The sequence below is a fragment of the Mustelus asterias genome, chromosome 28 (genome assembly GCF_964213995.1).
Source record: "Mustelus asterias chromosome 28, sMusAst1.hap1.1, whole genome shotgun sequence".
Lineage (NCBI taxonomy): Eukaryota > Metazoa > Chordata > Chondrichthyes > Carcharhiniformes > Triakidae > Mustelus > Mustelus asterias.
In genome coordinates, this window is record NC_135828.1 from 9,059,855 (window position 1) to 9,087,400 (window position 27,546).

General features: G+C 47.9%; 1 protein-coding gene across 2 annotated transcripts in view; it reads left to right on the forward strand.

Moving 5' to 3' along the window:
* zswim8 (zinc finger, SWIM-type containing 8) overlaps window positions 1-27,546 on the forward strand; it is a 201,096-nt gene that overhangs the window by 134,920 nt on the left and 38,630 nt on the right. For both annotated transcript variants that reach the window (XM_078199386.1, XM_078199387.1), the window contains exons 11-17: window positions 1,248-2,244; window positions 5,690-5,821; window positions 9,265-9,444; window positions 12,437-12,620; window positions 16,117-16,215; window positions 20,400-20,524; window positions 22,053-22,290. In XM_078199386.1, coding sequence (XP_078055512.1) covers window positions 1,248-2,244; window positions 5,690-5,821; window positions 9,265-9,444; window positions 12,437-12,620; window positions 16,117-16,215; window positions 20,400-20,524; window positions 22,053-22,290 — 1,955 coding nt within the window. The remainder of the gene's footprint in view (window positions 1-1,247; window positions 2,245-5,689; window positions 5,822-9,264; window positions 9,445-12,436; window positions 12,621-16,116; window positions 16,216-20,399; window positions 20,525-22,052; window positions 22,291-27,546) is intronic.

Here is a 27,546-nt window from a genome sequence, read left to right on the forward strand (position 1 = left end):
AATCCCTACTTTCCCCTAGTGCGGGACCCAAACACAACTGAAGAGATTGGTTAGCTCAAACTCTTCGGGTATGTTGCGTGTGGAGTTTAAAATTGCAAGGTTGTGAGTTTTGTTTATTTGCTATCTGTGTCATAGCCAATGGAGTGGGTTTGCGCCAATAAAGAAGGATAATAGACATTGCCGTTTGAAAATATTGGAGAGAGCGAGCAGGGACATGATGTCCTAGAAATCTCTAGGGTCTGAATAAAAAGATTTCCATTGATATGACACCTTCCATGAACCCCGGTTTACCCCAAGGCACTTCACGAAGTGTGATCACCATTGTACCAAAGAATCTGGAGTATGAAAGGACTTGCTTTAAATTCTGGAACGGTTTCCATTTTGAACAGCTAGAGATACGGGTGGCACAGTGGTTAGCACTGCTGCCTCACAGCGCCTGGGACCCGGGTTCGATTCACAGCTTGGGTCACTGTCTGTGTGGAGTTTGCACATTCTCCTCGTGTCTGCGTGGGTTTCCTCCGGGTGCTCCGGTTTCCCCTCTCAGTCCAAAGATGTGCGGGTTAGGTGGATTGTCCGTGCAAAATTGACCCTTAGTGTCAGGGGGAATAGCAGGATAAATGCATAAGGTTATGGGAATAGGGCCGAGGGGGGATTGAGGTCGGTGCAGTCTCGATGGGCCAAATGGCCTCCTTCTGCACTGTAGGGATTCTATATGGCATGCACTGCTGCTACTCTGCACTGGTGACGGAGGGACTGAGTATTGAAGGTGATGGAAAGGATGCTGTTTGTGCAGGCTACTTTGCCCTGGCTTCCATGGCTGTGTGGGGAGGTGGTTGCAAGGGAAAGGGAGTCACCCAGTCCTGATGCTCCAAGTTTGAGGCAGGCCATTGTATCGATGCAAAGTCATCAATGCCAAGTTGGAGACTCCAAATGTTGAATTGATTGGGGCTGTTTAAATCCAAACGTAGGCCGGAATTCTCCGGTCTCGCATCGCTGCCGGCGAGAATGGAGAATTTGCCACTCGGCCAAATCACTGCAGCGGGACTGGAGAATCCCAAACGCAGGCGAGGTTGGAGAATCCTGACGCGTCCATTTAAAATTCGTAATCCGTTGTTCAAATCACGAAAGAAAAAGTGAACTGGATCATTCTAGCGCATCCTCCCCGGATGTAGCAGAGCTTTCTTTGCGCTGGGCGACATTTGCTTCATGTTGTCACGCTGACTGAACGTTTTTTCTTGGCGTTGCAGGAGGAAAGAGCTTTGTTCGCAGCTCAGGCAGTGGCACCTGAAGGTGATTGAAATTGTGAAGAGAGGCCAGCATCGCAAGTCGCTGGACAAGCTCTTCCAGGGCTTCAAGCCCGCGGTGGAGGCCTGCTACTTTAGCTGGGAGGAGGCCTTCCCCATCCCAGGCATCACCTACAACAGCAGCGAGAAGAAGAGCAGCTTCTGCTGGGCCAAGGCCATGCAGCACAAGAGCAGCAAGGCCTGCGGGGAGGCGCCGAGCGCCGATCCGGCCTGCGAGGCCAGCGGCACGGCGCCGCCAAAGACCCACGGGCCCGAGGCCGCCGGGGCGAAGCTGGCGTCCGTCGGCAAAGGCAGGAGCCCGCCAGAAATGGCCGTCCGGCCCAAAGAGAGCGCGGCCAAAAGGAAAGCTACCTCCGACGCCTCCCGGTCCAGCCTGAGCCGGGCGCCGACAGACGCCGACAAGCCCGTCTACAAGCCGAGCGCAACCAAATCTAAACTACCTCAGGGGAAAGGCTCCGCCGGCAAACATTCAGGGAACAGGAGGACCAGCAGCGAGGACAGCTCACTGGAGCCCGACCTGGCGGAGCTCGGCCTGGACGACGGCAATCTGGCCCTCGGCGCCGAAGCTTGCAACACCTTTGACTTTGACGACGGCCCGGCCAATAGCTACAAGGGCTTGTACCCGGACGAGAGCGAAGGCTTCTTTGTCGAGAGCTTTGACCCTGAAGCGAACGGCGCCGCGGCAAAAGGGCAGGCTGGCGAACCGGCTGAGGAAATGAGCAACGGCGAGCAGGAAGCTCTGGCGGAGACGGACTCCCTGTCGAAAACACTTGGCCCGGAAGTGGCCGAGAGCTCTGTGACGGGAGAGGATGACTACCAAGTCTATTACCTTAATCCACAGGAAGTGGCTAAAGAAGAAGAAAAACATGATGGCGGCAACGAAGAGGAACAGGACATCTTTGCCGGTTTAAAACCGCTTGAGCAGGAGAGTCGGATGGAGGTAAACACTTTATTTACATGATAAAATAAATCTTTAACTTTTGCGAGAACATGAGAACATAAGAACTATGAGCAGGAGTAGGCCATCTGGCCCCTCGAGCCTGCTCCGCCATTCAATAAGATCATGGCTGATCTTTTCGTGGACTCAGCTCCACTTACCCGCCCGCTCACCATAACCCTTAATTCCTTTATTGTTCAAAATCCATCTTTTCTTGCCTTAAAAACATTCAATGTGGTAGCCTCAACTGCTTCACTGGGCAGAGAATTCCAGAGATTCACAACCCTTGTGTGAAGAAGTTCCTCCTCAGCTCAGTCCTAAATCTACTCTCCCTTATTTTGAGGCCATGCCCCCTAGTTCTAGTTTCACCCGCCAGTGGAAACAACTTCCCTGCTTCTATCTTATCTATTCCCTTCATAATCTTATATGTTTCTATAAGATCTCTCCTCATTCTTCTGAATTCCAATGAGTATAGCCCCAGTTTACTCAGTCTCTCCTCATAAGCCAACCCTCTCAACTCCGGAATCAACCTAGTGAATCTCCTCCGCACCCCCCCCAATGCCAGTATATCCCTTCTCAAGTAAGGAGACCAAAACTGTACACAGTACTCCAGGTGTGGCCTCACCAGCACCTTATACAGCTGCACATAATCTTGCTGTTTTAAACTCCATCCCTCTAGCAATGAAGGACAAAATTCTATTTGCCTTCTTAATTACCTGCTGCACCTGCAAACCAACTCTTTGAGATTCCTGCACAAGGACACCCAGGTCCCTCTGCACAGTAGCATGCTGCAATTTTTTACCATTTAAATAATAGTCCATTTTGCTGTTATTCCGACCAAAATGGATGACCTCACATTTACCAACATTGTACTCCATCTGCCAGATCCTCGCCCACTCACTTAGACTATCTATATCCCTTTGCAGACTTTCAGCGTCCTCTGCACACTTTGCTCTTCCACCCATCTTAGTGTCATCTGTGAATTTTGACACACTACACTTGGTCCCCAACTCCAAATCATCTATGTAAATCGTAAACAATTGCAGTCCCAACACTGATCCCCGAGGCAGATCACTAGTCACTGATTATGAATGGTTATGTCATGATTACGGCAGAGAATTAGCTGCCCTGAGATCATGGCAAACTCATGAAACAAGAACTGGATCAGAACAGAAATTTCCCCCGAATGTTGTTCTCTTTTTTTTAAAAAAACAAAAGCCTCAACTTGTTCATGAATGTCCTTCAGGGAACTGAACCTGCCACTCCACTTCAATCTGGCCCACACGCACTCCAATCTCCACACTGTTATTCTCCCTCATCCTTTGCCAGCGTGAGTCAGGGAGGTTACTCCGTTGGAGGTGAGTTTCTCGTATAGACTGCAGTGGTTTAAGAATGCAGCCCAGTGTCACTCCAGAGGCAGGTAGGATGGAACCAAAGTAAAGCATATCCTGAAAACACTTAGGAAGGCTTTTCAGTCAGGTAACCACTGGCTGCTAGGGCGGCATGGTGGTTAGCACTGCTGCCTCACAGCGCCAGGGTCCCGGGTTTGATTCCTAGCTTGGGTCACTGTCTGTGCGGAGTCTGCACGTTCTCCCCGTGTCTGCATGGGTTTCCTCCGGGTGCTCTGGTTTCCTCCCACAGTCCAAAGATGTGCGGGTTAGGTGCATTGGCCATGCTAAATTGCCCCTTAGTGTCAGGGGGACTAGCTAGGGTAAATGCATGGGGTTATGGGGATGGGGCCTGGGTGGGATTGTGGTCGGTGCTGTCTCAATGGGCCAAATGACCTCCTTCTGCACTGTAGGATTCTATGTAACAACCTTGAGAACAAAAGACAGATTTCTGTTTACGTGTGAAAGAGTTCAGAGTTTGACTGACCTACCCCATGTTTCTAGAAATATCTGTTTTTATTTCAGATTTCCAGCAATTATAGGCTTTCCATTCAATACTCACGGGGTTTTTTTGTCACATTTGGGATGCAGTCTTAGACCAGTAACCTGGGTTGGAGGGCATGAAACAAGTGAGTACTAGTACCCAGGCGATACCCTCGAAAGTGAATCAAGAATATTGCTCCTGCATCTCGCTTGCAGTAATTCCCAATGTGGGTGAAGCTCAGGTGTTGGGATGCTTGAATAATCAATTCTGGGAGAAGCGGGAATGATCCTCATCACCTCTGGAGCTGGATTCCAAATGAGTCCACACAGGCAGGGTGAAAGCTTCCATCCTTTGTAAGTGGGGCGGTGGTGGCGTAGTGTTCTTGTCACCGGGCTATTAGTCTAGAGATGCAGGATAATGCCCTGGGGACCTGGGTTTGAATCCCGCCACGGCAGATGGTGAAATGTAAATTCAGTAAAAATCTGGAAACCATTGTCACAAAAACCCATCTGGTTCGCTAATGTCCCTTTCGGGAAGGAAATCTGCCATCCTTACCAGGTCTGGCCTACATGTGACTCCAGAGCCACAGCAATGTGGTTGACTTTTAACTGCCCTCTGAAATGCTCACAGAATCATAGAATCCGTACAGTCCAGAAGGAGGCTATTCGGCCCATTGAGTCTGCACCAACAACAATCTCCCCTCGGCCCTATCCCCGTGACCCCGCATATTTACCCCACTAATCCCTCTAACCTATGCATCCCGGGACACTAAGGTGCAATTTAGCATGGCCAATGCACCTAACCCACACATCTTTGGAGTGTGGGAGGAAACCGGAGCACCCGGAGGAAACCCACGCAGACACGGGAAAACATGCAAACTATGCACAGACAGTGACCCAAGCCGAGAATCGAACCCAGATTCCTGAAGCTGTGAGGCAGCAGTGCTAACCACTGTGCCACCGTGTCACCCATAAGTGTGAAATTCTCAGGCATTAGGTAACTTTTGTTAGTCTCAACCCCATACTAACTTTTTTTTATTCATTCGTGGGACACGGGCGTCGCTGGCCAGCATTTATTGCCCATCCCTAGTTGCCTGAGGGCAGTTGAGAATCAAACACATTGCTGTGGCTCTGGAGTCACATGTAGGCCAGACCAGGTAAGGACGGCAGATTTCCTTCCCTAAAGGGCATTAGTGACCCAGATGGGTTTCTCCAACAATCAACAATGGTTTCATGGTCATCAGTAGATTCCTAATTCCAGATATTTTTGAATTCAAATTCCACCATCTGCCATGGCGGGATTCGAACCCGGGTCCCCATTAGCTGAGTTTCTGGATTAATAGTTCAGCGATGATACCACTAGCCATCGCAACTCTAACAGCCAAACAAACCACACAGTTCAAGGGCAACTAGGAATGGGCAACAAATATTGGATCTTACTAGTGCCCACAACACATGAAAAAATAAATCCCATGATGAAAAAAAGTAGGAAGTAGGGATATCTCTGCTTCTAGTGGCAGGTTTCATCTGGTTCTTGGTTCCCTATTGTGGGTATAACTGGGCTCCGTTTTCTCTAGGTTTTGTTTGCCTGTGCTGAGGCACTTTATGCCCACGGCTACAACAACGAAGCCTGTCGACTTGCGATTGACCTCGCCAAAGATCTCTTGGCCAATCCTCCGGATTTGAAGGTGGAACAACCTCAGACGAAGGTAAAAAAAACTATAAAATTGCGTTCATGTTTGATTCCAGTCGGTGTCCGTACTCATTTTTCCTGAATTATTGGAAAGAAGGTCAGTTCTGTGAACACGCTACCTTCTGAGCTTTTAATGATTGCGGATCCACGCCTCCAACTCTCTTAAAGACCACTTGCATTCTGGTAGGGGGTTTGAGGAAGACCGTTTTCACCCAGAGGGTGATGGGAATCTGGAGCTGCCTGAAAGGGTAGCAGAGGCGGGAACCCTCACAAGTTCTAAGAAACATTTCGATGAGCAACTGGAATGCCACAGCATACAAGGCTACGGATCAAGTGCTGGAAAATGTTTTAAAGTTTATTTATTCGCGTCGCAAGTACGGCTTACATTAACACTGCAATGAAGTTACTGTGAAAATCCCCTAGTCGCCACACTCCGGCGCCTGTTCGGATACACTGAGAGAATTTAGCACGGCCAATGTGCCCTAACCAGCACGTCTTTCTGACTGTGGGAAGAAACTGGAGCATCCGGAGGAAACCCATGCAGACACAGGGAGAACGTGCAGACTCCACACAGACAGTGACCCAAGGTGGGAATCGAACCCGGGTCCCTGGCGCTGTGAGGCAGCACCATGCTAACCGCTGTGCCACCGTGCCGCCCTTGATGCTTGATGGCCAGTGCAGACATGATGGACCGAAGGGCTTCTTCTTGAGCTGTGAAGCTCTATAATAACATCTTTAACATCCCAAAGCTCTCTGCACGGGTGTTAAAAGACATGTTTGACACCGAGAGGGAGAAGGGACGGGAAGCCTGGTCAAAGAGGTAGGGTTTGAGGAGTGGCTTCAAGAAGGAGTGAGAATTGGAGAGGTTTGGGAAAAGAATTCCAGAGCCAAGGACCCGGGCAGCTGAAGGCACAGCCTCCAGCTGTGATGTAATGAAAATGGCGGAGGATGAGGTGAGAATTGGGGAGTTGCAGAATTCTTGATGGATTTGTAGGGTTGGAAGATTCTGCAGAGACGGGGGAAGGGATGAGGCCAACGCAAAGATGACAATCATGGTGTTGCCAGACAGGTAGACAGCGCAATAAATCAGCCGGACCTGACTCAGGCATCTCCACCTGTGAACTGGTTTGGTTGAGTAGATGTAGAAAAAATGTGGGACAATCTAAAACCAGACTAGAAAGAAAAGATAGAAATAAATAGATTCAATTGTGAATTCACTATTCAATAATAGTAAATTTCTTTACCCCAGGGAGTGGTGAGGATGTGGAACTCGCTATCACATAGAGGCAAATATCACAGAGGCATTTAATTTTGATTTGATTTATCATTGTCACATGTATTAACATATAGTCAAAAGTATTGTTTCTTGCGAGCTATGCAGACAAAGCATACCGTTCATAGAGAAGGGAAAGGAGAGAGTGCAGAATGTAGTGCTACAGTCATAGCTAGGGTGTAGAGAAAGGTCAACTTAATGCAAGGTAGGCCCATTCAAAAGTCTGACAGCAGCAGGGAAGAAGCTGTTCTTGAGTCGGTTGGTACGTGACCTCAGACTTTTGTATCTTTTTCCCGACGGAAGAAGGTGGAAGAGAGAATGTCCGGGGTGTGTGGGGTCCTTAATTATGCTGGCTGCTTTTCCGAGGCTGCGGGCAGTGTAGACAGAGTCAATGGATGGGAGGCTGGTTTGCGTGATGGATTGGGCTACATTCACAACCTTTTATCGTTTCTTGTGGTCTTGGGCAGAGCAGGGGCCATACCAAGCTGTGATACAACCAGAAAGAATGCTTTCTATGGTGGCAACTATAAAAGAGTCGTGGAAATGGGAATCTGGATCAACATGAGGGAGAAAGAAATGGCTGGTGTGCAGAGTGCGATAAAGAGTGGTGAAAGGACGCTCATGTGAAACATAAGGGCTGGCATAGACCTGGAATCGACGTAACTCTGTCTCCACATAGAAAGAAATTAACTTGCTGTCCAATGAATTGGATTATTTTGTTTTTCCCCTGGACTGATGTGTGTTGAGAAGGGGACTTGAGAGTTGTGGAAGTACAGAACATCGCTGCAAAGAGAGAGATGTTGCTGAAGTGGTTAGCACAGCTGTCTCACAGCGCCAGGGTGACTGTTCTTGTGTTGACGCCTGTTTTGTTGGCCTGTAGCCTTTTGTTGGCCTGTAGCCTTTTGTTGGCCTTGTCTGGTGGGTTTCCTCCCACAGTCCAAAGATAGGTTAGGTGGATCGGCCATGATTAATGTGTGGGCTTCCGGGGGCAGGGCAGGGGTGTGGGCCTAGGTAGTGTGCTCTCTCTCAGAGAATCAGTGCAGACTCAATAGGCCGGTAGGGGTCCTATGATGATGCTTTGATGTGGGAAACACCTTTGGTGATGCTTTTAATTCATCACCTTAAATCAATTCTATTACTGTTGCGAGAGATGGATGCAGTGACGCCCACATTGTAATCCTGCCTTGTACCACTTGAAATGCTGTGAGGGTGCTCAAACTGTGGGAAAGACCAAATCTGTAATCTAATTGGACTGTTGGATGTTTCTCAGTTTGAACACACTGGAAAACTGTGTGTGATAGTAGCTCCGATCCGCCGTGATTCTAGTAATACATCTTAAATGGCATGACGTGAACTTTGAGTTGCTGTTTTGCTTTTACATTGCAAACATTTAAGGTAATTGACAACAAACCAAAAGTGGGGGGCGAACAGAATTATTTTTAACGCGGTGGGTTCTGACGATCTGAAAGGCGCTGCCTGAACGACCTGTGGTAAATTTCAAGCGGGAATTGAATAAATACTTAAAAAAGGAAAGTATGCAGGGCCCTGGGGAAATGAACTGATGGGAAAGTTGTTTCAGAGTGCATGATGAACTGAATGGCTGCATAATTCTGCCCATTTTAACTCTGATAGCGTGAGTACTGAAGAATGATGTCCTGCTATAGCATGCAGCAAACTAGTGAAATCCAATTCCATCAACATTCTGTTCTTGTGTTGACGCCTCTTTTGTTGGCCTGTAGTCTTTTGTTGGCCTGTAGTCTTTTGTTGGCCTGTAGTCTTTTGTTGGCCTGTAGTCTTTTGTTGGCCTGTAGTCTTTTGTTGGCCTGTAGTCTTTTGTTGGCCTGTAGTCTTTCGTTGGCTAGTTTTGTTTCTCTCTGAGAGGGGTAAGTCCTTGGATCTCTCTTCCTCAAATGGTGGTGGAAGCAGATAATATTTTTAAGGCAGAGCAGGGTAGATTCTTAACTAATCGCGGAGATGAAAGGTTATTAAGGCGAGGTGGAAATGTGAAGGTTACAATCAGATTAACCTGATGTTATTGATGGTGGAACAGGCTTGAGGGACCGAGTGGCCTACCCCTCCTAAATCGTGCTTTCAAATGAATAATTTTTTCTCCCCTGATACTCGGAATTCTCATGTTGAGTTCTGCTGATGGGATGGCCACGTGTAAATGTATTTCTCTCTTTCAGGGCAAGAAGAACAAAGTTTCGACTCACAAGCAAACGCTAATTGCCACCAATACCCTGGCGAAAGCTGCCTTCTTACTCATTGTCCTGAGCGAGAGGCAGGAGCTCCACAATCTAGCTTACAGCATTGGCATGTTTTCTTTGGAGCTGCAGAGACCACCAGCATCAACGAAAGCCCTGGAGGTGAGCAAGGGATAAAGAACAACTTCCAGAACCTGCCTTTCAGTCGTAATATACATAAGGACATGAGCTTCCTTGACGATGCTCCCTCTTTGCTGGGAGGGTAATGTTAAACCCAGTTCATGTGTGCGGATCGTTGAACGGTTACAGTGCGGTTTGCTACTTGATTCAGAGCCAACAAAAGCAGGATTGGGAATGCAGGGAGAGGAATACTTCCTGCAATCTTTGCCCAGATGATCCCTGTGGCTATGCCATTCAAATTGGTGTGGAGATGTTCAAGGATATAGAGGTCCCCAATGGGTGGCACATTGATAATGGCAAGTACAATATCATAGAAGAATCATAGAATCCCTGCAGTGCAGAAGGAGGCCATTCAGCCCATCGAGCCTGCATTGACAGCAATCCCACCCAAGCCCTATTCCCATAACCCCACATATTTACCCCGCTAATCCCCCTGACACCAAGGGAGAATGTAGCATGGCCAATCAACCTAACCTGCATGTCTTTGGACTGTGGGAGCACCCGGAAGAAACCCACGCAGACACGGGGGAGAAGGTGCAAACTCCACACAGACGGTCACCCAAGGCTGGAATCGAACCTGAGTCCCTGGCGCTGTGAGGCAGCAGTGCTAACCACTGTGCCACCCAGAATATTCCCCAATCCCTTGAGATTTGGAATTAAACCATTGGGACAAAATTGTGCCCCCACTCGTGGACTTTTGGCAGTGCAGTGCGACCATCTTATCACCCCGGCAATGCGATGCATCCAACTCAGTTGGTGCGTGAGAATTTACTGGAGCAGTGATAGAGAGAGTTGATCTTCTGGAGCTCAGGAGATTCCGTGGAGGAAAGGGCAATTGTTTTTGGGGAGATTAAACATTGAGTGTTCTCTCACATCTATGTAAGGAATTGACAAAGTTATGTTTCTTTTTTGTGGATTCACGCGCTGACGACAGCAGCAAATGTGACTTAATTAGAAAATTAAAGTTTTATTCCCTCTACCCTTCTGGCTTTTTAAAGATTTCTGCCATTGATTTAATTAAACATTCTGTAAAGTTCGAGATGGACTGCAGATTCCGTGGTCATTTAGAAGAATAAAAATGATACGGACCAGAGATTGCTTTCTGATTTTCTTTTCAAAAAAAAAAGCTTAGCATTTCCAGGCAGTACAGTCGAAATAGGAAAGCGATGGTGTTGTAGGGGCAATGTCACTGGACTAGTAACACGGTAAGAGTTTTAACAATACCAGGTTAAAGTCCAACAGGTTTATTTGGTAGCAAATACCATTAGCTTTCGGAGCGCTGCTCCTTCGCGCTCCGAAAGCTAATGGTATTTGCTACCAAATAAACCTGTTGGACTTTAACCTGGTGTTGTTAAAACTCTTACTGTGTTCACCCCAGTCCAACGCCGGCATCTCCACAACTGGACTAGTAATCCAGAGGTCCGGGCTAATGCTCTGGGGACACAGGCAGCGGAGAATCGGTGCAGACTCAATGGGCCGAATGGCTTCCTTCTGCACTGCAAGGATTCTATGATTCTATGCAATTGACTCTTAACGATACAGGGTAGATGCAGGGAGGATGTTCCCGATGGTGGGTGAGTCCAGAACCAGGGGTCACAGTCTGAGGATTCGGGGTAGACCATTTAGGACGGAGGTGAGGAGACATTTCTTCACCCAAAGAGTGGTGAGCCTGTGGAATTCATTACCACAGGAAGTAGTTGATGTCAAAACATTGAATGTATTCAAGAGGCGGCTGGATATAGCACTTGCGGCGAATGGGATCAAAGGTTATGGGGAGAAAGCAGGATGAGGCAATTGAGTTGGACGATCAGCCATGATTGTGATGAATGGCGGAGCAGGCTCGAAGGGCTGAATGGCCTCCTCCTGCTCCTATCTTCTATGTTTCTACATAACTGCCCTTTAAGGTGGCTTAGTGAGCCTGTTAGCTCAAGAGCAATTTGGGTTGAGCAACAAGTGCTGGCCCCATCAGTCATGCTCACAACTCATGAAAGAATGAATATATTTTTAAAAAGACAAAATGGTTCCATTCCAGTTTGGGACGTAGCTATTTGAATGCCATTATGTACGTCAATACACGGCCACAGTATATGACCCCTGTGTGTGAATCTTTTCTCAAAAGTGAAAGCATTATGTTCAGTGCACCTGAATAAATTTGCTCTGGGCGGGATTTTTTTTTGATCCATGGGGACATGGGAATCGCTGGCTGGGCCAGCATTTATTGCCCATCCCTAGTTGCCTAAGAGCAGCTGAGAGTCAACCACATTGCTGTGGCTCTGGAGTTACATGTAGGCCAGACCAGGTAAGGACAGCAGATTTCCTTCCCTAAAGGGCGTTAGTGAACCAGATGGGTTTTTCCGACAATCGACAATGGTTTAATAGTTCTCGGTAGATCCTTAATTCCATATTTTTAAAATTGAATTCAAATTCCACCATTTGCCGTGGCGGGATTCGAACCTGTGTCCCCAGAACATTAGCTGAGTATTAATAGTCTAGCGGTAATACCACAACTGGCCAGATTTGAAGGCACAACATTGCAATTGGTTTGATTTGATTTATTATTGTCACATGTATTGGGATACAATGAAAAGAATTGTGCGCTATACAGACAAAGCATACCGTTCACAGAGAAGGAAAGGAGAGAGTGCAGAATGTAGTGCTACAGTCATAGCTAGGGTGTAGAGAAAGATCAACTTAATGCGAGGTAGTTCCATTCAAAAGTCTGACGGCAGCAGGGAAGAAGCTGTCCTTGAGTCGGTTGGTACGTGACGTCAGACTTTTGTATCTTTTTTTCCCAATGGACGAAGGTGGAAGAGAGAATGTTCGCAATGTTCCTGTCTGCGTTTTGTATTCCAAAACGTCCCATTAGTTTTCGGTATGACTGCAGTGATCACAGTTTATTGTTTTTTCTTTGAGTAATTATGACCTCGGAGTGGAACGCAGCGGCAGGCACCCTCAAAGTGTTTCCCTCTTTCAGGTGAAGCTGGCTTACCAGGAGTCCGAAATTGTGGCACTGTTGAAGAAGATCCCGCTTGGCGTCAGTGAGATGAATACAATCCGGGAAAGGGCGGAACAGCTGAGGGAAGGAAACTTCTGCGATTATCGGCCTGTCCTGCCCCTCATGTTGGCCAGTTTCATCTTTGACGTTTTGTGCACTCCAGGTAACATTCTGCAACTTAATTTGTCAGTCATGCGTGGTTACACCTTACCTGCAACGCAAGTTGAGCTGTTTGGCCCAATATATCTGTGCCGGGATTACATTCCAAACGACACTCCTCCCTTCTGTCACCCGATCAGCTTATCATAGAATCCCTACAGTGCAGAAGTTCGGCCCATCGAGCCTGCACTGGCAACAATTCCACCCAGGCCCTATCCCTGTAACCCCATGTATTTACCCTGCTAATTCCCTGACACTAAGGAGCAATTTAGCTTGGCCACTCCATCTAACCCACACATCTTTGGAGTGTGGGAAGAAACCGGAGCACCCGGAAGAAACCCACGCAGACACGGGGAGAATGTGCAAACTCCACACAGACAGTGACCCATGCCGGGAATCGAACCCAGGTCCCTGGCACTGTGAGGCAGCAGTGCTAACCGCTGTGCCACCGTGTCACCCATATCTTGCCATTCATTTCTCCCTCATTTGATTGGCTAATCACCTTATGTGATTATGTGATCGGCTTCACCTTATGTACACCCATGCCACTTGCCTCAACTACTCTTGTGTGGTAGCAAATTCCACATTCTCACCGCCCTCTGGGTAAAGAAATGAGGGAGAAATTAATAGAAGGATATGGGTGGCATGGTGGCAGAGAGGTTAGCACTGCTGCCTCACTGCGCCAGGGACCTGGGTTCAATTCCAGCCTCGAATCACTGTGTAGAGTTTGCACATTCTCCCCGTGTCTGCCTGGGTTTCCTCCGGGTGAGCGGATTTATTAGTGACCATCATATATTTATGGACTTTGACTCCCTCATAAATGGAAATATATTCTCTGAATCTATCCTGTCAAATTCCTCCATAATCTTAAAGTCTTCTTTTAAGTCACCCCTCAACCTTCATTTTCCCTGATGCTTTTATTTCTGATAATTTGAGGCCAGCTCTTGTGTCCATTCATCATAGAATTCCTACAGTGCAGAAGGAGGCCATTCGGCCCATCGAGTCTGCACCGACCATAATCCCACCCAGGCTCTATCCCCATAACCCCACTTATTTACCCTGCAAATCCCCCTGACACTAAGGGGCAATTTACCAAGGCCAATCCACCTAACCCACACGTCTCAAAGGTAGTTCACATTCATCCCCGAATTACTTGGTTATTCTAATTGGCGGAGATGTTTGTCTTATTCTCTGCTTATAGATGTAGGGAACATTAACTGGATCTGAAATATAGGCCCAACAATATTTCAGAAAGGTTTACTCTGAATTTTAATTTAATTTAATTTTATTAAAGAAAATAAATAGTGTTTGTGAGCTACTCCATGCTGGGAAAATGCTAGGGTATTGCAATGTGGATGAGAGGCATATGCTTTAACCAAGTAAAGAATAAGAGGGTCTGTTTTATCACATCTGCAAGGCTAGATCATTACGTCAAAAACTTTGATGGGCACTGAAATAATGATGTGATTGCTCTCGAGATGGAGATGCGAATTGGCAATAAGATCCTGGGAAAGCTGATGGTCTTTTTTGGAAATCTTCTGAATCCAATTCTGAAGCAGCTTTGCCAATATCGACGCCAGACCTTGGTGAGGAGCCAGACCTCAGTTGGTTGATAACTGCTCCAAAAGGTTTTTTTCCCCCATTTCTTTCCTCTACCCGAGACACTTGAATAGTTTAGCCACTGACGTCTTCTGCTGCCTTATCAGGGGGGAATGAGAGATCGACAAAATGTGCTGGTTAGTGGTCCTGGTATGGACTTGCGAGCTGAAAGTAAGATATAGAATCATAGAATCCCGACAGTGCAGAAGATGGCCATTTGGCCCATCGAGTCTGCACCACAATCCCACCTAGGCCTGTTCCCCATAACCCCATGCATTTACCCCAGCTAGTCCCCCTGACACTAAGGGGATATTTAGCCTCGCCAATTCACTTAACCTGCACATCTTTGGACTGTGGGAGGGAACCGGAGCACCCGGAGGAAACCTATCCAGACATGTGGAGAATGTGCAAACCCCACACAGACAATGACCCAAGCTGGGAATCGAACCTGGGTCCCTGGCGCTGTGAGGCAGCAGTGCTACCCACTGTGCTGCCTTGGAGGAGAATAAGACCATTTGGCTCATCAAGTCTGCTCCGCCATTCAATCATGGCTGATATGTTTATCAACCCCATTCTCCCGTCTTTTCCAGTAACCTTTGATCCCCTTACCAATCAAGAACCTAGCTCTGTCTTAAATGCACTCAATGACCTGACCTCCACAGCCTTCTGAATTCCACAGATTCACCATGAAGAAATTTCTCCTCATCTCGGTTCTATAGGGTCGTCCGAAGAACAATACAGCACAGGAACAGGCCCTTTGGCCCTCCAAGCCTGCACCGATCATGTGTTCCTAACTAGACCATCCGTTTGTATCCCTCTATTCCCAGTCTGTTCATGTGGCTATCGAGATAAGTCTTAAATAAGTCCCTTTACTCTGAGGCCGTGCCCTCGGATCCCAGTCTCTCCGACTAATGGAAACATCTTCCCCACGTCCACTCTATCCAGGCCTTTCAGTATTCAGTAATGAGATCCTCCCCTCATCCTTCTAAATTCAACTAAATAATCCTTGGTCAACTAGAGTGTGCACACCAGCACTTTTTACTTCCTCAAATGAGAAATGTTTGAGTGTTTCTCTCTTTCAGTATTTGATTTGCATGCAACACAAATAGAAATGTGTGTAGACTATTTAAATTAGCAGTAAATGGGGATGCACCAGTGTTGTGATGTGAGAGAATGTGGTGACCAGGATAATTTGGCATGAGTCTGAATGACAGCGGGCAGAGCCCTTGAGATGGGCAGAGAGAGCACTGGCAGTGGCCTGAAAGACCTCCGTCTGGGCGAAGGAGACCCAAGCTTTTGGGATCTGAAGAAGGCGAGTGGGTACGGCCATGGGTGGCACAGTGGTTAGCACTGCTGCCTCACAGCGCCAGGGACCCAAGTTCGATTCCGGCCTCGGGTGACTGTCTGTGTGGAGCTTGCACGTTCTCCCTGTATCTGCATGGTCTACCTCCGGGTGCTCCGGTTTCCTCCCACACTCCAAAGATGTGCGAGTCAGGTTGATTGGCCATGCAAAATCGCTCTATGGTGGCCAAAGATGTGCAGGTTAGATGGATTGGCCAAGCTAAATTGCTCCTTAATGTCCAAAAATGTGTTGGTTAGTTGGATTGGCTGTGCTAAATTGCCCCTTAGTGTCGGGGGGACTAGCTAGGGTAAATGCATGCGGTTATGGGGATAGGGGTCTGGATGGGATTGTTGTAGGTGCAGGCTCGATGGGCTGAATGGTCTCCTTCTGCACTGTCAGCATTCGATGATGACTCGATGATGATTTTATTCAAAAATGCCAAATTGAGTGATCATTCATCCTCCATGAATCATTGTTTTTCTCTCTCGAGTGCGCTGGCAGCCACAGTGAGCACGCTGGGAAAATCGTAGCCAAGTTTCTGACTCTGTTTCTTTTACAGTCGTCTCACCAACTGGCTCGAGGCCTCCCAGTCGTAATCGCAACAATGAGATGCCTGGAGATGAGGAGCTCGGCTTTGAGGCAGCTGTTGCTGCTTTGGGTAAGTTGAAGTTTGTTTCTACAGTTCCTGCAACCATAACGCAATGGCGTCCACTGTTTTTGCTTCATAGAAATAAAAAGAAATGGCGGCACGGTGGTCAGCACTGCTGCCTCACAGCGCCAGGGACCCGGGTTCGATTCCCGGCTTGGGTCACTGTCTGTGCGAAGTTGGCACATTCTCCCCGTGTCTGCGTGGGTTTCCTCCGGGTGCTCCGGTTTACTCCCACAGTCCAAAGCTGTCTGGGTTAGGTGGATTGGCCATGCTAAATTGCCCCTTAGTGTCTGGGGGATTAGCAGGGTAAATATGAGGAGTTACTGGAATAGGGCCTGGGTGGGATTGTGGTCAGTGCAGACTCGATGGGCCAAATGGCTCCTGCGCCGTAGGATTCAATGATTCTAATAGTAGATTGCATTTATATATAGCTAGCGTCTATGAAAAAGTAACACGCCCCAACGCATTAGGAAACAAAATTTGATTCCGAGCCACATCAGGAGATATTAATGACTAAAAACTTGGTACATCTTAACAAGTATCTAAAAGGAGGAAGACAGGTTTGAGAGAGCCAGAGTTTGCAACTATGGCAACCAAAGGTACAGCCACCAATGGTGGACCAATTAAAATCGGGGACGCTTTTTATTATTCGTTCAGGCGATGTGTTGTTGACTGCTGTTGGTCTGCCCATCCCTAATTGCTATTTCAGAGGGTAGTTTGGAGTCAACCACATTACTGTAGCTCTGGAGTCACATGTAGGCCAGATCAAGTAAGGACGGCAGATTTCCTTCCTTAAAGGGCATTAGTCAATCAGATGGGTTTTTACGACAAATGACAATGGTTATCCTTAGACCTCTCGTTCCAGATTTTTATTGAATTCAAGTTTCACCATCTGTCATGGCGGGATTCAAATGTGGGTCCCCAGAGGATTTCCCTAGGTCTCTGGATTACCAGTCCAGTGACAATACCATCGTACCACCGCCTTCCCTTAGAGCAGTGCAGATATCTCGGAGCGTTACAGAGATAAGGAAAGGACAGACATGGAGGGATTTGAAAAGCAGAATTAAAATTTTAAACTTGAGGCAATACTTAACCAGACGCCAGTATAAGTCAGCGAGAATGGGAATTGGTTTACACTGACCAACTATTTAATGATTCAAAAGTAATCCATTTAAAAATGAAAGGTATAATTCTGATCATATTGTTTCCTGACTAACTTCTACCAGATCAGCTATCATTATCTTTGGTTTTGTTTATAATTTGATCCAACTGCTTTTGATAAGTTGATTAGCTTTACTCGAATATAACTAAAGTTTGCTAAATATTGGATGTATTGCTGGCGAGGTCAGAATTTATTGCCCATCCTTAATTGCCCTCAAGAAAGGGGTGGTGAGCCACTGTCTTGAACCACTGCTGTCCACTTGTGGCGCAGTGGGTTAGTGTCCCTATCTCTGAGCCAGAAGCTCTGGGTTCGAGTCGCACCCCGGAACTTGGTGACCATGGCTGGTGCGTTCATAACATGACCAAACAGGCAACCTGTAAATCTTTCCAATACGCCTGATGGCATATGGTAAGAGTGGGAGAGTTTCCCAGTCAGCCATATTGCAGAAGGCAATGGCAAACCACTGTAGTGCAGAACATACGGGGAGGCGATGGCCGAGTGGTATTATCGCTACACTATTAATCCAGAAACTCAGCTAATGTTCTGCGGACCCAGGTTCAAATCCTGCCACAGTGGATGGTGGAATTTGAATTTAATAAAAAGAATCTGGAGTTAAGAATCGACTGATGACCATGAAACCATTGTTGATTGTCGGAAAAACCCACTAATGTCCCTTTAGGGAAGGAAATCTGCTGTCCTTACCTGGTCTGGCCTACATGTGACTTCAGAGCCACAGCAATGTGGTTGACTCTCAACTGCCCTCTGAAATGGCCGAGCAAGCCACTCGGTTCAAGGACAACTTGAGATGGGCAATAAATGCTGGCCAGCCAGCGACACCCATGTCCCACGGATGAATAAAGAAAAATAATAATCATGGACCAATGCTGAAATGCATAGTTACCAAGGCCCCTTCAGTCTGGCACCTGAAGAATGTGAGAGTTAGTGTGTATTGGGAGGGGGTTGGCATGGCCAGTGACAGGAGGCTGTCCCACTCTTCGCAACAAGATAGGTGCTTGGATTATTTCGTACACATGGGACCTCCCAGTTAAGGTTAACATGCAGGTTCAGTCAGCGGTTAGGAAGGCAAATGCAATGTTAGCATTCATGTCGAGAGGGCTAGAATACAAGAGCAGGGATGTACTTCTGAGGCTGTATAAGGCTCTGGTCAGACCCCTTTTGGAGTATTGTGAGCAGTTTTGGGCCCCGTATCTAAGGAAGGATGTGCAGGCCTTGGAAAGGATCCAGAGGAGGTTCAGAAGAATGATCCCTGGAATGAATAGCTTGTCGTATGAGGAACGGTTGAGGACTCTGGCTCTGTACTTGTTGGAGTTTAGAAGGATGAGGAGGGATCTTATTGAAACTTACAGGATACCGCGAGGCCTGGATAGAGTGGACGTGGAGAGGATGTTTCCACCAGTAGGAGAAACTAGAATCAGAGGGCACAACCTCAGGCTAAAGGGACGATCCTTTAAAACAGAGATGAGGAGGAATTTCTTCAGCCAGAGAGTGGTGAATCTGTGGAACTCTTTGCCGCAGAAGGCTGTGGAGGCCGGGTCATTGAGTGTCTTTAAGACAGAGATAGATAGGTTCTTGATTAATAAGGGGATCAGGGGTTATGGGGAAAAGGCAGGAGAATGGGGATGAGAAAAATATCAGCCATGGTTGAATGGCGGAGCAGACTCGATGGGCCGAGTGGCCTAATTCTGCTCCTATGTCTTATGGTCATGTTAAATAGTAATTATTTTTAAAGACTTTCAATGGCTGTGCGCTCCCAATGTCGTAAAAAGTGCTAAAATGATAAATTTTCTTGCTCCTAATTGGATGTCGATGAACATTTTCTCTAGCCATGAAATTGTGTGTGACAGTGACCTAAAGATCTAATAATTGCAGTTGGGAAGGAAGCTAGACTGATTAGAACTTTATAACTCCCTCCTTGGGTTCACCAGATTGATTCCGGGGATGAAAGGGTTGACGTACGAGGAGAGGTTAAACAGTTTGGGCTTGTACTCGCTGGAGTTCAGAAGGATGAGAGGGGATCTGATGGAGGGATATAAAATTTTAAAAGGGATTAATAAAGTAAATGTGGACCAAATGTTTCCTGTTCTGGGGTGATCTTGAACAAGAGGTCACAGGGTGTAGGTTGAAAGGGGGTAGATTTAACACTGAGATGAGGAGGAACTTGCAGAGAGGGTGGTGAATTTGTGGAACTCGCTGCCCCATCGCGCGGTGGAGTCTGAATCATTGAATGGTTTCAAGAAGGAGATGGATATATTTCTAATTTTAAAACGGGTTAAAGGGACATGGGGAGCAGGTGGGGAGGTGGATTTGAGACCAGGGAGAGATCAGCCATGATCTGATTGAATGGCGGAGCAGGATCGAAGGGCTGAATTGCCAACTTCTTATTCCTATCTTCCAATGTTCAAGTTTGCTGCTCGTGCTTCAGTCACTGATTACAACTTTGGGACATTCTGCTCTGATAAATGTGCTCACTAAGTTCAGGTTGATGTTCTGAAAGGGCCTGCCTCGTTCTGCTGCCTCCCGGGGTGATTTGATCGGAAATGTGGGCTTTAATATCACAGTGTCACAGTGCCAACCACTGTGCCAATGGGGGGCACGGCGGCACAGTGGTTAGCACTCTTGCCTCACAGCGCCAGGGACCCGGGTTCGATTCCGGCCACGGGTCACTGTCTGTGCGGAGCTTGCACATTCTCCCTGTGTCTGCGTGGGTTTCCTCCGGGTGCTCCGGTTTCCTCCCACAGTCCAAAGATGTGCGGATTAGGTGCATTGGCCATGCTAAATTGCCCCTTAGTATCCCGAGATGTGTAGATCAGCGGGATAATTATGTGGGGATAGTGCCAAGGTAGGATTGTTGTCAGTGCAGACTTGATGGGCTGAATGGCCTCCTTCTGCACTGTAGGATTTCTCTGATTCTAAATAAGAGGTGTCATTCTTATGCTGAGCATGTATTCAATCGGTAACCTCGAGGCTGGTAAAACTCAACAAGGTTTCTTCATTTGTGCTATTTCCCCAGGTATGAAAACCACCATAAGTGAAGCGGAACACCCTCTGTTATGTGAAGGCACCAGGCGGGAGAAAGGAGACCTTGCACTTGCCCTCATGATCACCTACAAAGATGATCAAGCTAAGCTTAAAAAAGTAAGCATGACATCGCGATCTGTAATGGCGCAGGTTTTATTTGTCATGGGTGAGCTGTTGGTTTATAACTTGACTCAAATGTCGGGACCATGCCATTGAGTCATTGGCAGCATGCAGGGAGGCCATTCAGCCCATTGAGTCTCTGCTAGCACTCTGTACAGTATTAAAGGCAGTCCCATTCTCCTGTCTATTCCTGGAGCCCCCCAGGTTATTTATTGCTCATTCCTATCCAATTTCCTTTCAAGATCATTCACCGCCTCTGCTTCCACCACCCCTGTAAGCAACGATTCGGATAATCATTGGCACTCGCTGCATAAACAAAGTCTGTCCTCACATCTCCCCTGCATTACTGTCCCCAAGTCCTTGCACCATCAGCTAATGAGGGCAGCTTTTGCTTGGATGGCAGAGAGAGCTCGAAGGGCTGAATGGCCTATTGTTTCTTATGTTCTTACGTTCTGATATAATTCAATGTGCTCTGAGTGATACAAACCCGGAGACCGGCAACAGAAAATGTTCAACTTGCTAGTTTGCAGCAACAAAGTCAACTGAGCAGGTGAACAAGAGCAAATATCCAATGACATCACGGGGTCATAGCTATTTTTTAATACACCTCCTCAGGGCCATGGAGGTGCGAGTTAAAGCTTTGCCAAATGGGTGGCACGGTGGTTAGCACTGCTGCCTCACAGCGCCCGAGACCCGGGTTCGATTCCAGCTTCGGGTGACTGTGCGGATTCTGCACGGTCTCCCCATGTCTGCATGGGATTCCTCCGGGCGCTTCAGCAGGTTAGCTGGACTGGCCATGCTCAGTTGCCCCTTCAAGTCCCAATATGTGTAGGTTAGGCAGGATTAGCCAGATAAATACGTGGGGTTACGGGAATTGGGCCTTGGTTCGATGTTTTGTCAGAGAGTTGGTGCCGATTTAATGGGTTGAATGGCCTCCTTCTGCATTGTAGTGGATTGACTATGCTAAATTGCCCCTTAGTGTCCCAGTTAGGCAGCACAGTGGTTAGCACTGCTGCCTCTCAGCTCCAGGGACCTGAGTTCAATTCCCGCCTTGGGGGTCACTGTCTGTGTGGAGTCTGCATGTTCTCCCCGTGTCTGCGTGGGTTTCCTTCGGGTGCTCTGGTTTCCTCCCACAGTCCAAAGATGTGCGGGTTAGGTGTATGGGCCATGCTAAATTGCCCCTTAGTGTCAGGAGGACGAGCTAGGGTGAATGCATGGGGTTATGGGGAATAGGGCCTGGGTGGGATTGTGATCGGTGCAGACTCGATGGGCCGAATGGCCTCCTCCTGCACTGAAGTGATTCTATGATTGACCATGCTAAATTGTCCCTTGGTGTCCCAAGATGTGTAGGTTAGATGGATTGGCCATGGGAAATGTGTGGGGTTACGGGGATAGGGTAAGAGAGTCAGTGCAGACTCAATGGGCCGAATGGTGTCTCCTGCATTTTGGAAACTACGATTCGATAGAGCCTGGTTTTCACTAAGGATGTTCTTTCTTTCCCCAATTGAAATGTTGCTTGTTCTAGATTCTGGACAAGTTGTTGGACAGAGAGAGCCAAACGCATAAACCTCAAACGCTAAGCTCCTTCTACTCATCGAGTAAGCCACTGGCCGCCAGTCAGAAGTCCCCCTCGAAGCACATGTCACAGGCAGCCTCCAGTGTCCATCAGATGGCAAGCACCTCATCCGCACCTCAGCAGGCTAGCGTAGCAGCCCCCGTGCAGAACACTCCAACAGAGAACTTTCCGGAAGGATCTACACAGGGTATGATTTCCTTCTGTCTTTCCTCATTTTTGATTTTTCACAGATGACTCTATCAGTGGGCTGTCATAATATTTAACTGCTTAAATAAAGAATGATTTCTTCCCCCTCAATTTCACAATGCAAGTAAGAAAAATCTTGAAAGATTGTCAGACCTGATTGATGGGGCCTGGAGATGTGCGAGAGAGTCCACTGCTCTTTGGGCATGCCCAGAATTGCCAACTGTGCTTAAATGTATTCTTGGACATCTTTTGTATCATTTAACCTGTCCTCACACTCCAACCATTAGCCAGCCAGCACATCCGGGGTGGGGGCACGGTGGCACAGTGGTTAGCAGGGGGGGGGGCGCGGTGGCACAGTGGTTAGCAGGGGGGGGGGGGCGCGGTGGCACAGTGGTTAGCACTGCTGCCTCACAGCACCAGGGACCCAGGTTTGATTCCCAGCTTGGGTCACTGTCTGTGCGGCATCTGCACATTCACCCCGTGTCTGCATGGGTTTCATAGAATCATAGAAACTCTACAGTGCAGAAGGAGGCCATTCGGGCCATCGGGTCTGCACCGACCACAATCCCACTCCAGGCCCTATCCCCACAACCCCGCTAATCCCTCTAACCTGCACGTCCCGGGACACTAAGGGGCAATTTAGCACGGCCAATCCATCTAACCCGCACGTCTTTGGACTGTGGGAGGAAACCGGAGCACCCGGTGGAAACCCACGGGGTGAATGTGCAAACTCCACACAGACAGTGGCCCCAAGCCGGGAATCGAACTCGGGTCCCTGGCGCTGTGAGGCAGCAGTGCTAACCACTGTGCCACCGTGCCGCCCACATGCTCCGGAGCACCGGAGTCCTCCGCTGCTCTGGATTGTCCTTACCATCCTACAGACATGCAGGTTAGGTGCACTGACCATGCTAAATTCCCCCTCAGTGTACCCGAACAGGCGCCGGAGTGTGGCGACTAGGGGATTTTCACAGTAACTTCATTGCAGTGTCAATGTAAGCCCACTTGTGACACTAATAAGTAAACTTAAACTTAAATAAATAAACTTAAACTTAAGCCATGATTATTTGGCCGGATGGTGGGTTAGCGATGCAGAGCGACACCAACAGCGTGGGTTCAATTCCCGTCGCAGCTGATGCGATTCACAAAGGCCCCACCTTCTCAATCTTGTCCCTTGCCTGAGGTGTGGTCGTCCTCAGGTTAAATCACCACCAGTCAGCCCTCCCCCTCAAAGCCTATGGTCATCTGGGACTTTACCTTTTAATTGTATTTTAAACAAATAGTTGAGGAATTGTATTTATTTTCCCTTTTACCAAAAAGATAAAAAGGTGTCTTGGCTGTAACAATTATACACAACTGCGTCCCCTCAAGTTAAAGCTTATTTATTTATTATTGTCACAAGTAGGCCTGTTACAATGAGATTACATTAATGTTAAATATGTTTCTATCTTAGATGGAGCTCTTGGGGCTAAAGTGATACGGGGGGGAAGGGAGAGGGATCAGGATATTGAATTTGATGATCAGCCATGATCAAAATGAATGGCGGAGCAGGTTCGAAGGGCCGAATGGCCTCCTCCTGCTTCTAGTTCCTGTGTTTCTATATTAGTTTTAAAGTTTATTTATTAGTGTGACAAGTAGGCTTATATTAACACTGCAATGAAGTTACTGTGAAAATCCCCTAGTTCCCACACTCCTGTTCGGGTACACCGAGGGAGGATTTAGCATGGCCAATGCACCCTAACCAGCACGTCTTTCGGACGTGGGTTTAGAGGGTCGGAATGATTCATCCCTCTTGCTCGCTGGGAAGAGCGTGTTGTTCATCGTGTAAGAGCTGAAGGTGGCGCGCGCTCCTGTCACACTGCGAGTACTGTATTCATCTATTTGTGTCAGCAGTGTGCTTTGGGAGTGCTCAGACTTTCCATTTCATGCCCGCTCCCTTGGAAGCATTGAAATCCTGCCCCGGTAAATGACACAGGTGTGTCCGGGTGCTGATGAAATGTTGCATCCAACCTCTGCAGGTTGCTGTTTGGCCAACTCTTCTGAATAATTAAGATAAGGTCATAAGATATAGAAGCAGAATTAGGCCATTCGGCCCATCGAGTCTGCTCCGCCATTCAATCATGGCTGATATATTTCTCCACCCCATTCTCCTGCCTTTTCCCCGTAACCTTTGATCCCCTTACCAATCAAGAACCTATCTGTCTCTGTCTTAAATACTTAATGACCTGGCCTCCACAACCTTCTGTGGCAATGAATTCCACAGATTCACTACCGTCTGGCTGGAGAAATTCATAGAATCCTGACAGTGCAGAAGGAGGCCATTCGGCCCATTGAGTCTGCACCGACAACAATCCCACCCAGGCCCTATCCTTGAAACCCAACGTAATCCCCTTGACACTAAGGGGAAATCCCATCCAGACCCGTTCCCCGTAACCCCAAGTATTTACCCCGCTAATCCCCCAGCCTACACATTTTAGGACACTAAGGGGCAATCCACCATTCAATCATAGAATCCTACAGTGTGGAAGGAGGCCATTCAGCCCTTCGAGTCTGCACCGACCACAATCCCATCCAGGCCCTATCCCCATAACCCCATGCATTTACCCTAGCTAGTCCCCCTGACACTAAGGGGAAATTTAGCATGGCCAATTCACCTAACCTGCACATCTTTGGAGCGTGGGAGGGAACCGGAGCACCCATGCAGACACGGGGAGAACGTGCAGACTCCACCCGAGGCCGGGATTGAACCCGGGTCCCCGGCACTGTGAGGCAGCAGTGCTAACCACTGTGCCATCCTCATCAATTCCTCCTCATTTCAGCTCTATAGGGTCATCCCTTTACTCTGAGGCTGTGCCCTTGGATCCTAGTCTCCCTTACTAATGGAGACATCTTCCTCACGTCCACTCTATCCAGGCTTTTCAGTCTTCTGTAAGTTTCAGTGAGATGAATTTGAGGTTTTGATCCAGCAATCTAACCCTGGCCTAGGGCCTTTCTGCTGTGTTTCTCCTCAAACTGGCTACAGAGGAATTCACCGTGTGTTTTAAACAGTGGAAGTGAAGAGGGTTCAGGTCAACGCTATTTGTGTTTTGAGGTTGATTGTCTTTTTGCGCAGAAATTAAATGTGGCAATTGATTGGTGGTTGTGTTATTCGGGGACATTCCCGGGAGGTACCGTTTCAGGCTTAAATGGAGATTCCTCACTGCATTGCGAAGAATTGTAGTCTTTGAAATTCTGTGCCAACATCAGTTTTACTCTCTCACGTAGAATCACACAGCAGAAGAATGCACAAGGAGGCCATTCAGGCCATCGTATTTCAAGCTTCTGCCATATCATGGCGGCACGGTAGCACAGTGGTTAGCACTGCTGCTTCACAGCTCCAGGGTCCCGGGTTCGATTCCCGGCTCGGGTCACTGTCTGTGTGGAGATTGCACATTCTCCTCGTGTCTGCGTGGGTTTCCTCCGGGTGCTCCGGTTTCCTCCCACAGTCCAAAGATGTGCGGGTTAGGTTGATTGGCCAGGTTAAAAATTGCCCCTTAGAGTCCTGAGATGCGTAGGTTAGAGGGATTAGCAAGTAAATATGTGGGGATAGGGCCTGGGTGGGATTGTGGTCGGTGCAGACTCGATGGGCCGAATGGCCTCCTTCTGCACTGTAGGGTTTCTATGATTTCTATGATTTCATAAATAATCCACCTACAAAACTGTGGGAAATCTCCTAAATCCTAACTAATGAATCCGGACTGATCTTTCTTTCTCCATGGCAACCCCTCAGCCAATCAGAGTCAACCAATCGGCACCCTTTTCTCCTGTTTTTTAATGTTTATTTATTAGTGTCACAAGTAAGGCTTACATTAACACTGCAATGAAGTTACTGTGAAAATCCCCAAGTTGCCACACTCCGACGCCTGTTCGGATAACACTGAGGGAGTAATTAGCACGGCCGATGCACCCTAACCAGCACGTCTTTCACCCAGTTGATGGTGCTGTGGCATCGTCAGAGACTTGTGCCAAAAGAAATTGTGATGCAAAATGTTAATTGTTGAAGACCCAACTGGTTTCCATCTAGGCTGCAGTGCACACACACATTCACAGAAAGGAACAATATTTTTGCAGGTTAAGGATCATTCTACCCCCTTTCAACCGAGAACAAATTAAATATTGCTGAACAGAAGTATTGCTGAAACTTTTCATCCTGCACTCGTCAGGACAAACACAGGAATGCCCAATTTCAAACAATCACTACAGGAGATTTATACTACTGGGTGGCACAGTGGTTAGCACTGCTACCTCACAGCGCCAGGCACCCGGGGTCGATTCCTGGCTTGGGTCACTGTCTGTGTGGAATCTGCAAGTTCTCCCCGTGTCTACGTGCGTTTCCTCTGGGTGCTCCGATTTCCTCCCACAGTCTGAAAGCTGTGCTGGTTAGATGCATTGATCATGCTAAATCCTCCCTCAGTGTTACCCGAACAGGCACCGGAGTGTGGCACCTGGGGGATTTTCACAGTGACTTCACTGCAATGTTAATGTAAGTTAATGTCAGAGGGTCAGTGCTGAGGGAATGTTGTACTGTGAGAGGGTCAGTGCTGAGGGAGTGCGGCAGTGTCAGAGGGTCAGTACTGAGGGAATGCCGCACTGTCAGAGGTTCAGTGCTGAGGACATGCCACACTGTCAGAGGGTCAGTGCTGAGGGAGTGCCGCACTGTCAGTGGGTCAGTGCTGAGGGAGTGCGGCAGTGTCAGAGGGTCAGTATTGAGAGATTCCTGCACTGTAGGAGGTGAAATGGAACATAAGCCTTCTCAGGTGATGTGAAAGATTGCATGGAGCTATTTTTAAGATGAACAGGAAAATTATCAGTTGGGTCTTCCCAATTTGTACCTCGCAAAAAGCTGCCTATCCGGCCATTGAGGAATCTCCTCAGTGACTACACATCATCGATTGTAAAGCACTTTGTGATAGCCTGCGGTTGTGGAAGGAGCTGGGTAAAAGCCAGCTTTCTTTTGTCTTCCTCTCCTTCTGCTCCTCGCGCTGCCTCTCCTTTCTAAATTCCTCAACTAAGTTCCCCTTTGCCCATGGCTGTTGAAGACTCCCAATACTGCTTCCCTCGGATTGGAGATGATGGGATGCTTGGGGTGTCGAGAAGCTCGTGCTCCGTCTTGCTATCCAATGCCCTCTGATGAAGCGCCAACGTGGGCATCTTGTGCAAGGTTGGAACCATCCCCCCTCCCTCCCCCCCAACTCCAGATAAGATTGGAGATCTTACTAAT